Below are 13404 nucleotides of genomic sequence, written 5' to 3'. Positions count from 1 at the left end.
CTGTTTCTTGAATATAGTCATTGTGTGGAATTTCCTATTATTGATCCAGCCCAAGCCAGAAAGTTATCCTGGTCTTGTCAACTGAGGTTTTAAACATTAATATGGTTTGGAGGATAAAAAAGCTCCAAAATCTCTAAAAGAAAATAAATAAATGTTGCCAAGTTTCCGTCAAGCTAGGATAACAATACCATTATGATTCAGAAACACTTATACCCTGAAATCTTAAAAAGTAAAATGAAAGGATCTCTTCCATTGACAGAGATAATGGGAACTGCAGATGCTGGAGATTCCAAGATAATAAAATGTGAGGCTGGATGAACACAGCAGGCCAAGCAGCATCTCAGGAGCACAAAAGCTGACGTTTCGGGCCTAGACCCTTCATCAGAGAGGGGGATGGGGGGAGGGAACTGGAATAAATAGGGAGAGAGGGGGAGGCGGACCGAAGATGGAGAGCAAAGAAGATAGGTGGAGAGGGTGTAGGTGGGGAGGTAGGGAGGGGATAGGTCAGTCCAGGGAAGACGGACAGGTCAAGGAGGTGGGATGAGGTTAGTAGGTAGCTGGGGGTGCGGCTGGGGGTGGGAGGAAGGGATGGGTGAGAGGAAGAACCGGTTAGGGAGGCAGAGACAGGTTGGACTGGTTTTGGGATGCAGTGGGTGGGGGGGAAGAGCTGGGCTGGTTGTGTGGTGCAGTGGGGGGAGGGGATGAACTGGGCTGGTTTAGGGATGCAGTGGGGGAAGGGGAGATTTTGAAACTGGTGAAGTCCACATTGATACCATATGGCTGCAGGGTTCCCAGGCGGAATATGAGTTGCTGTTCCTGCAACCTTCGGGTGGCATCATTGTGGCAGTGCAGGAGGCCCATGATGGACATGTCATCAAGAGAATGGGAGGGGGAGTGGAAATGGTTTGCGACTGGGAGGTGCAGTTGTTTGTTGCGAACTGAGCGGAGGTGTTCTGCAAAGCGGTCCCCAAGCCTCCGCTTGGTTTCCCCAATGTAGAGAAAGCCGCACCAGGCCCCAAGATGACATTCCACATTAAGCAGAGGTTCACCTGCACATCTGCCAATGTGGTATACTGCATCCACTGTACCCGGTGCGGCTTTCTCTACATTGGGGAAACCAAGCGGAGGCTTGGGGACCGCTTTGCAGAACACCTCCGCTCAGTTCGCAACAAACAACTGCACCTCCCAGTCGCAAACCATTTCCACTCCCCCTCCCATTCTCTTGATGACATGTCCATCATGGGCCTCCTGCACTGCCACAATGATGCCACCCGAAGGTTGCAGGAACAGCAACTCATATTCCGCCTGGGAACCCTGCAGCCATATGGTATCAATGTGGACTTCACCAGTTTCAAAATCTCCCCTTCCCCCACTGCATCCCTAAACCAGCCCAGTTCATCCCCTCCCCCCACTGCACCACACAACCAGCCCAGCTCTTCCCCCCCACCCACTGCATCCCAAAACCAGTCCAACCTGTCTCTGCCTCCCTAACCGGTTCTTCCTCTCACCCATCCCTTCCTCCCACCCCCAGCCGCACCCCCAGCTACCTACTAACCTCATCCCACCTCCTTGACCTGTCCGTCTTCCCTGGACTGACCTATCCCCTCCCTACCTCCCCACCTACACCCTCTCCACCTATCTTCTTTGCTCTCCATCTTCGGTCCGCCTCCCCCTCTCTCCCTATTTATTCCAGTTCCCTCCCCCCATCCCCCTCTCTGATGAAGGGTCTAGGCCCGAAACGTCAGCTTTTGTGCTCCTGAGATGCTGCTTGGCCTGCTGTGTTCATCCAGCCTCACATTTTATTATCTTCCATTGACAGTATGGTTTCCCATCTATTTTTGTATCATTAGCAAACTTGGATATATTACACTTTACCACATTCTCCATTCATGAATATAGATAGTAAATAATTGAAGTCTTAGGCTGATTCTTGTGGCATTCCACTAGTTAAGTCTTTCCAACCTGAAAAAGACCCATTAATCACAATTCCCTGATTTTTGTGTGTTAACCAATCCACAATCCGTTTTAATACATTACCCTGATAACGTGAGCTGCTATTTTATGCAATAGGCTTTTATGTGGCACCTTGTCAAATGCCATCTGAAAATCCAAATGCACTATTTCTGCTGGTCCCCTTTTATTAACTCTGTTTGTTCTATCCTCAAAGAACTGGAGCAAATTTGTCAAACATGATTGCCCTTTCACAAAATCATATTGATCCTGTTTGATTATGTTCAGCTTTTCTAAATACGCAGCTATTATTTTCTAATAATAGAGTAGATAACAGAAGCTATTTCCTGAGAAGTCCAGACCAAGAGGACAAATCCTCAAACTGGGATTAAAATCAGGAACTTTTTTCCCCACACAACGTGCATTAACTCTATAGAATTCAGTTCTCCAAAAGAATATGGATTCTGTAACAATTGAAAATGTTATCAAGACTGATATTTGAAAATGGTTGGAATGAAAATTTGAATTGACAGACCTACAAATTCAATACTCTAAGTTAGCAATATCCAGTATCAGTAAAAGTGACCTCAGTTATTGACAGTATTGTTACTGTTCTAATCAACTAATTTAAACAAAGAAACTTGTTCATTATGATTAACCACAGCACAACTAATTGACATCTGTATGCAACAGTAACTAAGGATGTGTTTTATGTGCCATATCAAATACCGTGCCATTGTGTCAAAGGTAATGACTCATTTCAAGACTGGAATAACATTGTAAACTCCAGGAAAGAAACTCAATGTTCTGTTGATGTTATCTCAACCCTGAACTGCATTATGCCCTGCAAACTTTGTTATTGTTAACAATATTGTGAAGCATTAGGCATCTGTAGCTGAAGTAGACAGAAAAATTGGAAGTGAGATTATTTTTCAGAAAATCTGTAGATAAATCAGGATTGTTCTCCTTCCATTTAGTCAAAGCAGAGTGACAACTATGTGGGAAAATAAAATGCTTCACACATCAATAGGGAATGGACAAATGTGATTGATTGTCAGATTGCGTAAAACAGAGACTGATTCCTGAAAAAAACCCATTGTTCAGTTGTTCTAGGGACAGTATTCTGAAAATATTATTGCATTCTCATGATTTCTTTTCCTTCTGTTTTTTGTTCAAGGCATATCCTGATCTGTCTGGCTGCTTATCTGGGTTGTGTCTGTTTTGCTTACTTTGATGCTGTCTCAGAAATCCCAGAACAAGGCCCAGTCATCAAGTTTTGGCCTAGCGAGAAGTGGGCCTTCATTGGTGTTCCGTATGTTTCATTCCTTTTCGCAGAAAACAAGTCTCAGCTAAAAGTGACCTAAGGGCATCAGTGACAGATTCAGCAGCGCAGTATTTTGAATGCAAGGCTATGGAAAACTCTGTTGTGTCAGACTGCATGTCTCTCAGATAACAAAGTGTGGAGCTGGATGAACACAGCAGGCCAAGCAGCATCTTAGGAGCAGGAAAGCTGACATTTCAGGTCTAGACCCTCAGGTTGTGTACTTTGCACCTTAGATCACATTCATCATTCTGCTGATAAAACTAACACCTTCTCAGGTGGCCATACTTTAAACAGGTCGAAACAAACTGGTTATGAGAAGGTGAAAGTGCTTTTACAACGAAGTGGAAATTGTAGCAGAGCTACGGCTCTATTTTTAAAGAAAACATTTCAGAAAATGCTGTGAATGAAATATCTGAAAGTTCAATTGATTTCTGTGTTTACCTTTTTAGTGCAGCCCTCAATGCTTCATTTCTGAAAAAAGGGTGGAAATCTGTGCATACTGTGAAAACCTGAAGAAAAATCCACCTCCCAAAAGGGTTATTTTTCTGCTTGGTCAGACTTGCAATGAAATTTAAGGTGTGTTTTGAGAAAATGAAATAGCGATTTGCTGCCGCAGTTGACATCAGGAAATAATCTTTTGATGGTCCCTGAACAATTTTTAAGGAGGAAAATGATTTTTTAAATATTGTTTGAAACCTACTTACACCAAAGTCAGTGTCCAGAGCCATTGTCCACACCTTCCTCTGTATGGCACTGAGTCCTGGACCTTTGCCATTGATATCTACGCCTTCTGGAAAGATTCCACCAGTGTTCCTTCCACAGTAGCATCCTCATGAATCACTGGCAGGATCCCATCACAAGCATTGAGGTCCTGAGACCAGCCAACATCACCAGCATTGAGGACATGCTCCTACCAAGCCCAGTTGGGTTGGGTGGTTGATGCAGATTAGTGGAAGACAGTCACCTGCCAAAGACCATGTTGTATGGAAAGCTGAATCAAATGGTGGGCGGTATTCTATATAATAATTTGAAGCATTCCCTAGAGAAATTGCTCACATTGCTTTTTTGGGATGCACACGATGCCTGGAGACGCTACATCGGAGAGCTACATATGCTTTTGAGATTGAATGATAAGCCAACATGAATAAGCAAAAGGAGGAGAGGGATAGATCCAATTGTCCCAGTAGTGACTGCACCTTCACTTGCACTTACTTGGCAGACTTTGTTGGTCTTAAATAGGCCTTACTCGCCACCGACAAGTCTACACCTAATGAGTACAACCTTCCCAAGATCGTCATCCATGAAAGAATGCCAAAATTTATAATGTGATGTGAAGACTTTACTACTCCTAAAGAATTAATGCCCTGACTAGTTAATGTTTATGTTTAAAATTTACAATTACATTATGCTGTATAAAATAATAGATTTACAAATATCACATATACTACAGAAGAAGCTTAGCATTTGGTGTATATTTTTCTTCTACCTTCAGAATACAGAGCTGCAATGTCTTTTATTTGAATAAAAAATAAGGTCAGGTCTTTGATACTCCTGTTCAAAGCTGGTTTAAGAGATTAAAAACATGGTGATGTTAAATAAAAACTGAAAGATCTGCAGATGCTGTAAATCAGGAGCAAAAACAAAGTTACTGGAAAAACTCAGCAGGCCAGGCAGCATCTGTGAAGGAAAAAACAGAGTAAACATTTCAGATCTGATGACCCTTCCGCGGAACTGGGGAAGGGTCACTGGACCCGAAATGTTAACTGTTTTTTCCTTCACAGATTCTGCCAGACCTGCTGAGCTTTTCCAGCAACTTTGTTTTTATTGTTGATGGTGGAAATTTTAATTGTTATCACCAAGTGAATATAATTAAAATTGTTCCCAGCATTGCCCCCTCTTCCTATCCTTGGAAAACAAAGTCTAAATAAGATAGTGAATTAATTTCATTTTGTAACCAGGGAGCTCAGTGATTGGATTTGGCTCTGTTAAAGTCTCAACCTACCATCACTGAGCAGTTACCACACAGCATGCAGGATAACATACTTTTTTTTAAAAAAGAGCACTTTTTGTGTGTGTTGGCTCAATCTCTGAACCAAGTATACATCAAATTTTGGTTCATGTTTAACATTTAAAATCTGCTGAACGCAGCCCACTTTCCAATCTAAACTTTATTGCATTGCCTGACCATTAAAACCTGCGATGTATGAATGATGACTAACATCCAGTTCTGACAAAATACAACTAGTGAATTGGAAAATTAGATACATGTTGACAGCATAGCACATTCCAATCTTGCATTTAGAATAGAAGGAAATACTTAAAAATATATTGTCATACCGTCATTCATATCTCTAGCTTGACGTTTGTTTATATTTATCTACTGTCAGATACAAAAACTTATTGGCATTCCAGTCTTTAATGATATGAACAAGTCATTTATTTTAAAAAAAAAAGAAAGTTTTGTATTTATCTCGCATCTTTCGTGATCAAAGGATATCACAAAGTATTTCACATTCAGTGAAATATTTTTGAAGTTTCATCGCTGTTGTAATGTAGTGATCAGGACGGTCAGTCTGCCCATAAAATTCAAGTGTCTCAGTCCTATTTCTTATTGACTGGTCTGATCTCTTTGTACTTTGTGCAGGTTGAGGTTGGGATTGCCTAATACTGTTTCATCGCTGGTGAATACATCCTAAATCGGAGCTTCGAGTATCAGTGTCAGAAAATTGAGGTAGATGCAAATGAGTGGTGACAAGATTTAAATTTCACATTTAAACCTACAACCCTTTGCTGTGTGTGTCCGTGGATAAAATCTTTAGGTCTGTACTCAGAGACACAGAGTGGCAAATTAAACATCTCTCAGATTTGATAAGGATCAGCTGGAAATGAGTTCAGTTTGCCCATTATGGGTATAATATTGGAAAAGATGTAGCATGGATTTCTTAGGCTGCCACCAGGGAAAAGGGGTCAGGGGTCATGATCAAAAACTTGAGAAATTATAAATATTTTCACTTGATGGGTACATAACTGCATTTCTTTTGTAGAAATGTAACCATTAACTACCTACTACCTGAGACTACTTTGTATCATTTATAGGTCTGTCCTATAAATTTGTGATGATATTTCAAGGTGTTGCAGTTTTAGTTAGTTCCTTTCTCTCTGCTATATCAATTATCCACAATAATGTCAGTCAAAACAATGACCTCCACTATTAAGCTGATAAGCTGCTTTGATATAAACATTATTTCAAGAACAGCATTCTTGCACTTAAAAAATTATTTTTCCAAGTTTTCGAAATTATCAGCCATATTTGGTGATAAAGTATATTTTGCTTTTCAGAAATCATTATTTATAAAGCAAATGATGCAAATACTTATTTCATTATGAATCATGAGTTGCTTTAGGATTTGGAACTAGTAATTTAATTTTAAATGGAAATAAACATTAATTGGATTTATAGTAAGCATAATTTTAACTAATGTGCTAAAATCCATTTAGAATTAATTCTGTATGTGTATTTTTATATGTCCGCTTTAAAAATGATTGGGATAGAATGCTTGGTGATGAATGAAATCTTGGTTAAATTAAAAAATTTTCAAAACAAATTTGTTTCATTTTTGGCTCCTTAAAATTGCTATAATAGAGAAAACAGCTCTGAATCTGCAAAGTTTTCTTGCATAGTTTTCAGGCTTCATTTATTTCTGCTTCCCAAGATATTTTAGTAGTTATTCCCAAGACTTTACCTTGGTTTGCAACATACTCAAATGACATTCCCCCAGTATCACTCTGTTACTTGCTGCTGAGAGTTATATGTCGCTGGTTTCCTCCGACCAAAAGTTCATAGGTTTGTATTCAGATTTCCTGCTCTCATCCAGCTTCTCCCAATGTTGCATCTGAAATTAGAGAATAGCAGTTGCAACTTATACTGTAAAGTTTTAGGTGGCATTAAAGCTACGAATGCATGGCACTATCCCTCTTGTTATGCATTAAAATACAGAAGCAGTGTTGCATCTGGTAACATACTGTACTAAATTATGCTACCTTCATCTACACCAGTGCCGTAACTGTGCTATTTAATATTACAACACAATCACATTGAGGTACAGAACGAGACTAATGTATTTTCTTACATTGACAGACCAAAAAATGATAGGTTGTTTTATGCTATGCTTCGTTCTGACCACATAGATGCTGCTAAAGTTTAAAATGGATTATTTCAGGTCTCCTTAATTTTTTTCAAAGAAATAATCTTGGATTAATATGGAAATCTGCATTCATGTACTTTATTAAGAAAATGGAAGACCTAAATAAAAGCTTCTACTTGTAAATATACTCATCTTTTTAACCTGTTTTGTTACTGACTAAAAGTTATACATTTTTATCTGAAGTAATAAATAAAAGATGTTTATACTATAAAACAATCTTGTTTGTTCACTATTGGTCTGTTCTGTCAATGCTCAGTTTATGTGGTTTCAAATAGAATAGATTTCTGATTGTTACCGTCTTTAAAAAGATAATTGGCTGGTTTTCCCCACTTTTGTGTCTCCGTTTGAAAACGTCCATTTCTGCAATTTCTTAGTTTTCTTAATGTTGGTACTGGCAGAGAGTGGTCTGGCTCATTATTCTCCACTATTGCCACAACAAGACTAAGAGTACTTGATGTTGATCTTGAAAACATACTTTCCTATGCCCCCTGAGCATGTTTTCTTGATTTACTTAATAGATTCTTTCCTTCTCTTCCTACAAGATTTGCTTTTACAATGAACTCATATCCTTACCTCATGGTGTTCATTAGCAATGAGGTAAATAAACATCAGGAGATGCCAATGTGAGTCAGTAGGTAATAGAGCTAGCAGCAGGTTTAAAGCAAGTCATTGGCCAGAAAACAATAAGATTGGAAAGAACAGTAGGGAAGTATGGAAAAGTGGAGCTACACTCCACACCTCCTCACACCTATCTATCTTCCTTGCTACCATCTTCTGCCCCTCATCCATGAAGTTTCCCACTGAAGTACAGCTTCTCTCCAGAATTAGCAGAAAGCGATTCAATCTGTGATGCTTCAAATCCAGAATAAACACTACCCCAGCCTCTGTGATTGAGCTGCTCAGTGATACTTGTAATTGCACACACTCAGAGGCAGAGCTCCAAACCATTGCTGATGCATTCATGGAAGCCTGTGAGAGAATGGGCCTTGGTCTAACATACAGAAGACAAAATTTCTATACCAGCCCTCTCCCAGCGCACAACACTGACTCTTAATGAACAAGATTCATGGCAAGCCACTGAATAATGTGGGGCAATCCTCAAAATCTGGGACTCTGCTTTCATCGAAGGCAGACATCAACAATAAAACTCACCCTTGCCTTCACTGTACCAGCACAGCCCATTTGAGCCTACAGTTGAGTGTTTGATGACAACAACCTCAAACCTGACACCAAGCTGCAGTGATCAACAGTGATCCTCACAGTTCTGTATGTGTCAGAAACAATGAAAAGAAGCCATGTCAAATCCCTAGAGAAATATCACCGACGTCTGGGAGTCTTTTGCCCAAAATTGATCAAATGGGCAAAAATAAAATGCACAAATCAAACAGGCAAAAAATGCAAAACCTCCCAATGAGAAAGCCCAAAATGTCACAAAACTGCTGCCTTAGTTTTTATATCAAGAAGTTAATGTTCCATTTGCTAAAATATTGAAAATGATTTCTTAAAAATCTTCAAAAACCTTTATTAAAGTATTAACTTTACAATTTAAAGAGTTGAAAAAAACTTTAACGATTTAAAATACAGAATATATTCCAAATAAGATGAATGTATGAAATAATCATTTAAACAATACAAAGTAGCAACCAGTTATAATTTAAAACTCCATTAGATGATCTTAACTTGCTTTGTCAGAATTGTAAACATATTTACAATTTCAAAAAATGTTGTAAAGCTGGAAATTCTCCAACAAGCTTTATGGCAATCAAATAGAAACCACAATTCAAGCTTAAAAGAAAAGTGAAGATACAGTTGAATGTGAATGATTTTAAAAGGTTTTTAGAACCAAGTCAGATCTGAGGTTACAGCAACTTCAAACAGAATCAAATTAGTCAGCATATAAGTAACAATTCATGTGATTATAGTGTTGCTTCAAGTCTACAGAACAACTTAACCTTTTTGTTCCCCTGTATGACCAATAGCAGACCATATTAGAATTAGCTTTATTGTCACATGTACTCAAATAAGTACAGTGAAAAGTTTACACGTTACCACGTATGTTGCCATCTTAGATACAGATTCTTAATTACAAATTCTTAAGGACAATAAAATGGAGAAGCAAATAAAACGTTCGGCATTAAGGAACAAATTAGAAAAAAAATTAGTAATAAATTAGTTAGTAACAGATGTCTTAAAGTATTTGACAACTGTTTTACTGTAAGAATGAATGGTGTTATGAAATGAGCAATATTCAATAAAATAAATAAAAACATAAAATGCTAGAGAAGCTCAGGAGGGCTGGCAGCATTTATGTAGAGAGGAACAGAGTTAGCATTTTGCATCCAAGTGACGTATTGGACTTAAATCGTTAATTCTGATTTCTCTCCATGGATGCTGCCAGACCTGCTGAGTTTCTCCAGCATTTTCTGTTCTTAATTCAGATCTCCAGCATTTGGAGTAGTCTGCTTTTAGTCATTATAATAATATAGTTTCCAGCAGAACTTTTGTCAATTTCACTGTTCTAATACATTATCTGAATCTTGTGATCACGAACTATTACAACCAGATGCATTTCGAGAAAGTATTGTTGCTGGAGTGTTAGGGAAACTTAGAAAGGGCAAAGAAACATAAGAGGAAGCGAAAATGAAAGAGCTAACTGCCATCCCCATCTCAGATGCAGAATTTTTGTATTTTGGCTTTCCAGGCGTATAAAAAAAAGTAGGGCGAAAAACTAACCACTGCTTCAGCACTAGTCTGTGTGTGTTTGTGGCTTGATGCCCTGGTGTATTGATTGATGTGCTGTGAGGGTCATGACTCTGATAACAGCCACTTAAACAGCATTTCACTGCAGCTAAAAAGCAAAATGACTCTATTACTCTGAGCGCTGCCAGTCAGCTACTGCCAAAAGGAATTGGGATAAAAGAGTTTCAACCAACCTACAAAACTACTAATTTTCATGTTGACTGTTTTGACTTCATTTTAAACATAAGTTCATTTGAGTCTGGGAGGGAAGGGATACTTTCTAAATTAACCTTGTTGTGACCAACTGAGGAGGCAGCGAGTAAAGAAGAGAAGCCCCTTCTCCTCTCCTTCTTTTTAATTGATTTGTTTTGGTTTATTGTAGTCACACATACCTAAGTGAAATGAAAAGCTTTGTTTTGTGAGCAGTACAGGCAAATCATAGCAAGCAAGCACATACAGATCGTAGGGTGCTCAGACAGTGCAAGGCATATGGGTTACACTGCGCAAGAGGTGCCCAAAGCAAGATCAACATTAGCAAGATCAACATTATTTGAAGTTAGAGAGTCCATTCATCAGTCGAATAACAGCAGGGAAGAAGCTATTCCTGAACCGGCTGGTGCATGTGTTCATGCTTCTGTATCTTCTGCTTGACAGAAGAGGTTGTAGGAGATCATTACGGGGATGGGAAGGGTCTTCAATGATGTTGGCGGTCTTTCCACAGCAACGAGCAGTGTAAATGGAGTCCATGGATAGGAGGTTGGCTTCCATGATGGTCTGGCTCTGTGATGGTCTGGGCTGTACCCACAACCTTCTGTAGTTTCTTACAGTCCTGGGTAGAGCAGTTGCCATACAGGGCTGTTATGCACCCAGATAGTATACTTTCTATTTTGCATTTGTAAGTGTTGGCGATGGTCTTTATGGACATGTTGAATTTCTTAAACTGCATAAGGAAGAAGAGGCATTGTTGGGCGTTCTTGACTGTCGCATCTATGTGGGAAGTCCAGGAGAGGTTGTTGATTATCATCACTCCCAGGAACGTGATGGTCCTGACCCTCTCCACCTCAGCTCCATTGATATAGATGGGGGTGTGTCTTCTTCCTTTCTTCTTGAAGTCAATGATCAATTCTTTTATTTTGCTGACATTGAGAGAGAGAGAGAGAGAATGTTATCATTGCATCATGACACCAAGCACTCTGTCTCCTTTCCGTATTCGGACTCTTTGTTGTTCGATATTCGTCCTACCAAGATGGTTTCATCAACAGACCTGTAGAATTTGGCAACACAGTCGTGGGCATGCAGGGAGTGCAGTAGGGGGCTGAGGACGCATCCTCATTGGGCTCCTGTGCTGAGGTTATTGTGGAGGACGTGCAGTTTTCTATCTTCACTGATTGTGGCCTGTGGGTTAGGAAGCTGAGAATCCAGTTGCAGACAGTGGAGCTGAAACCTAGGTCTTGGAATTTTGAGATCAGTCTGAAAGTGATTATGGTGTTGAAGGCGGAGCTGTAGTTGATGAGTAGGAGCCTGACATGGATGTCCTTGTTATCCAGATGTTCCAGGGACGAGGGCAGGGTGAGGGAAATGGCATCCGCTGTGGACCTTCTACAATGATAGGCAAATTGTAGGGGATAGAGGCAAGCTGAGAGACTGGAGTTGATGTGGGCCATGACCAACCTCTCAAAGCACTTCATGATTATTGAGGTCAGAGCTATTGGGTGGTAGTCATTATGTGCATTAGCTTTCTTGGGCACTGGGATTATGGTGGTCTTCTAGAGGCAGGAGGGGTCTTCAGATTGTACGAGGGAGAGGACAAAGATGTCAGTGAATACCTCCGCCAGTGGTCCACACAGGATCTAAGTGCATGACTGGGTACTCCGTCTGGACCTGTCGCTTACCATGGGTTGACTGTCACGAAGACTGATCTTACTTCTGCAGCCAGGAGCTTACCGGTTTGAGGTATCCGATCCAGAACTGTAACAGATTGAGGAAATCTTGCTGGGGACTGGTCGTAACAAGTCACAGTCTCGATATAGAGCAAAAAACCCACAGAAACAAACGCGATCAGGTGAGTGGGACATTTCAATAACAATGTGCAAAAACAGGAAACAATCCTTAAAAACAGAGAATATGTTGGTTACATCTACCAAGAAGTCAGCACTGTGTACAAAACACCATTAGAAAAATATTCCGATTCAAAGATATACTTCAATTAGAACATGTATTTGTAGATGAAATTATATTCCTCAAAATAAATTCCGTAGCCAATCCTGGGTCAAATAAGTAGTTTATTTGATCCAGCTGTGACAGAGCTCATCTATGTCAATGAACATCAAGCTCACTTTGTGACTGATACCAGGATGATTGTCTCTGTATTATTCAACACATCCTCTGGCTGAATAACATAAAGTTACAATATACTGATCTGATGTTACATGAGGCAGATGTCAACCTCTAAGACTTAAAGCTCCTAAGCGTTACATGTTTCTTTAAGACAAAAAGATGAACCTGTTCATAGAACAAGTTCAGGTCACCCAGAACTAAAACATTTCACTTCTGAGTAAGAATGCGTGTGTTGCCCTAAAAATCTTGAAATTTGAGGAAGGATTCCAACCATTCAAGAACACATCAACCATTGACCAACCCGACGTTCATCAGCAACAAGAAGACTATTGATCTCAAAAGAAGAGATTTCTGAAGAAGGGTCCTGACCCGAAACATCAGCTTTTGTGCTCCTAAGATGCTGCTTGGCCTGCTGTGTTCAGCCAGCTCCACGCCTTGTTATCTGGCAGCTGTGTGTGTTGTTACAGCATATCTCTTCAGGGGGGAAACTACAACCCATCATGATCCAATTCAGAACATTCTGGAAGCTCAACAATCCAGGTTGAAGTTTCAAAGGTCACCTGGGCTTAGAGTATCATAGTATTTCCATGCTGCATCCTTTTTGAGAAGAGTCTTGGGATTTCCTTCTTGCATGTTGAAAATTCTATTTCAGCTTCTTAGGGACTTACAATAACTCTGGCATATCTCTGCCTTTTTGCATCCCTTGAAGAAAGTATGAACATTTAATTCCATGCCACTGGCTTGTTTATACCAGTATCCTATTTTCCTTATCAATTTCTTGGTGACACTTACGATGTATTTTAATATTCTTCTAAACACCTGTCTCTGGTAACATTGGAAACCTCTTAT

The 13404-nt window shown here is 39.9% G+C and overlaps 1 protein-coding gene across 4 annotated transcripts in view; it reads left to right on the top strand.

The window, feature by feature from the left end:
- Positions 1 to 7630, top strand: part of acer2 (alkaline ceramidase 2) — a 66914-nt gene extending 59284 nt beyond the window's left edge. Inside the window, exons 6-7 of one of the 4 annotated variants that reach the window (XR_007247258.2) lie at positions 3724 to 3850; positions 5919 to 7630. Coding sequence is in view for 3 of the 4 variants with exons in the window: in XM_048528227.2 (XP_048384184.1) it covers positions 3128 to 3314 (187 nt within the window). In the remaining variant the exon portion in view is untranslated. Of the gene's footprint in view, positions 1 to 3127; positions 4958 to 5918 lie in introns of those variants that run through there. The other 3 variants (XM_048528229.2, XM_048528228.2, XM_048528227.2) reach the window with 3 other exon arrangements.
- The last annotated feature ends 5774 nt before the right edge of the window (positions 7631 to 13404 follow it).

This window comes from Stegostoma tigrinum, chromosome 3 (genome assembly GCF_030684315.1).
Source record: "Stegostoma tigrinum isolate sSteTig4 chromosome 3, sSteTig4.hap1, whole genome shotgun sequence".
Lineage (NCBI taxonomy): Eukaryota > Metazoa > Chordata > Chondrichthyes > Orectolobiformes > Stegostomatidae > Stegostoma > Stegostoma tigrinum.
This window is presented reverse-complemented; position numbering and strand designations above follow the sequence as displayed.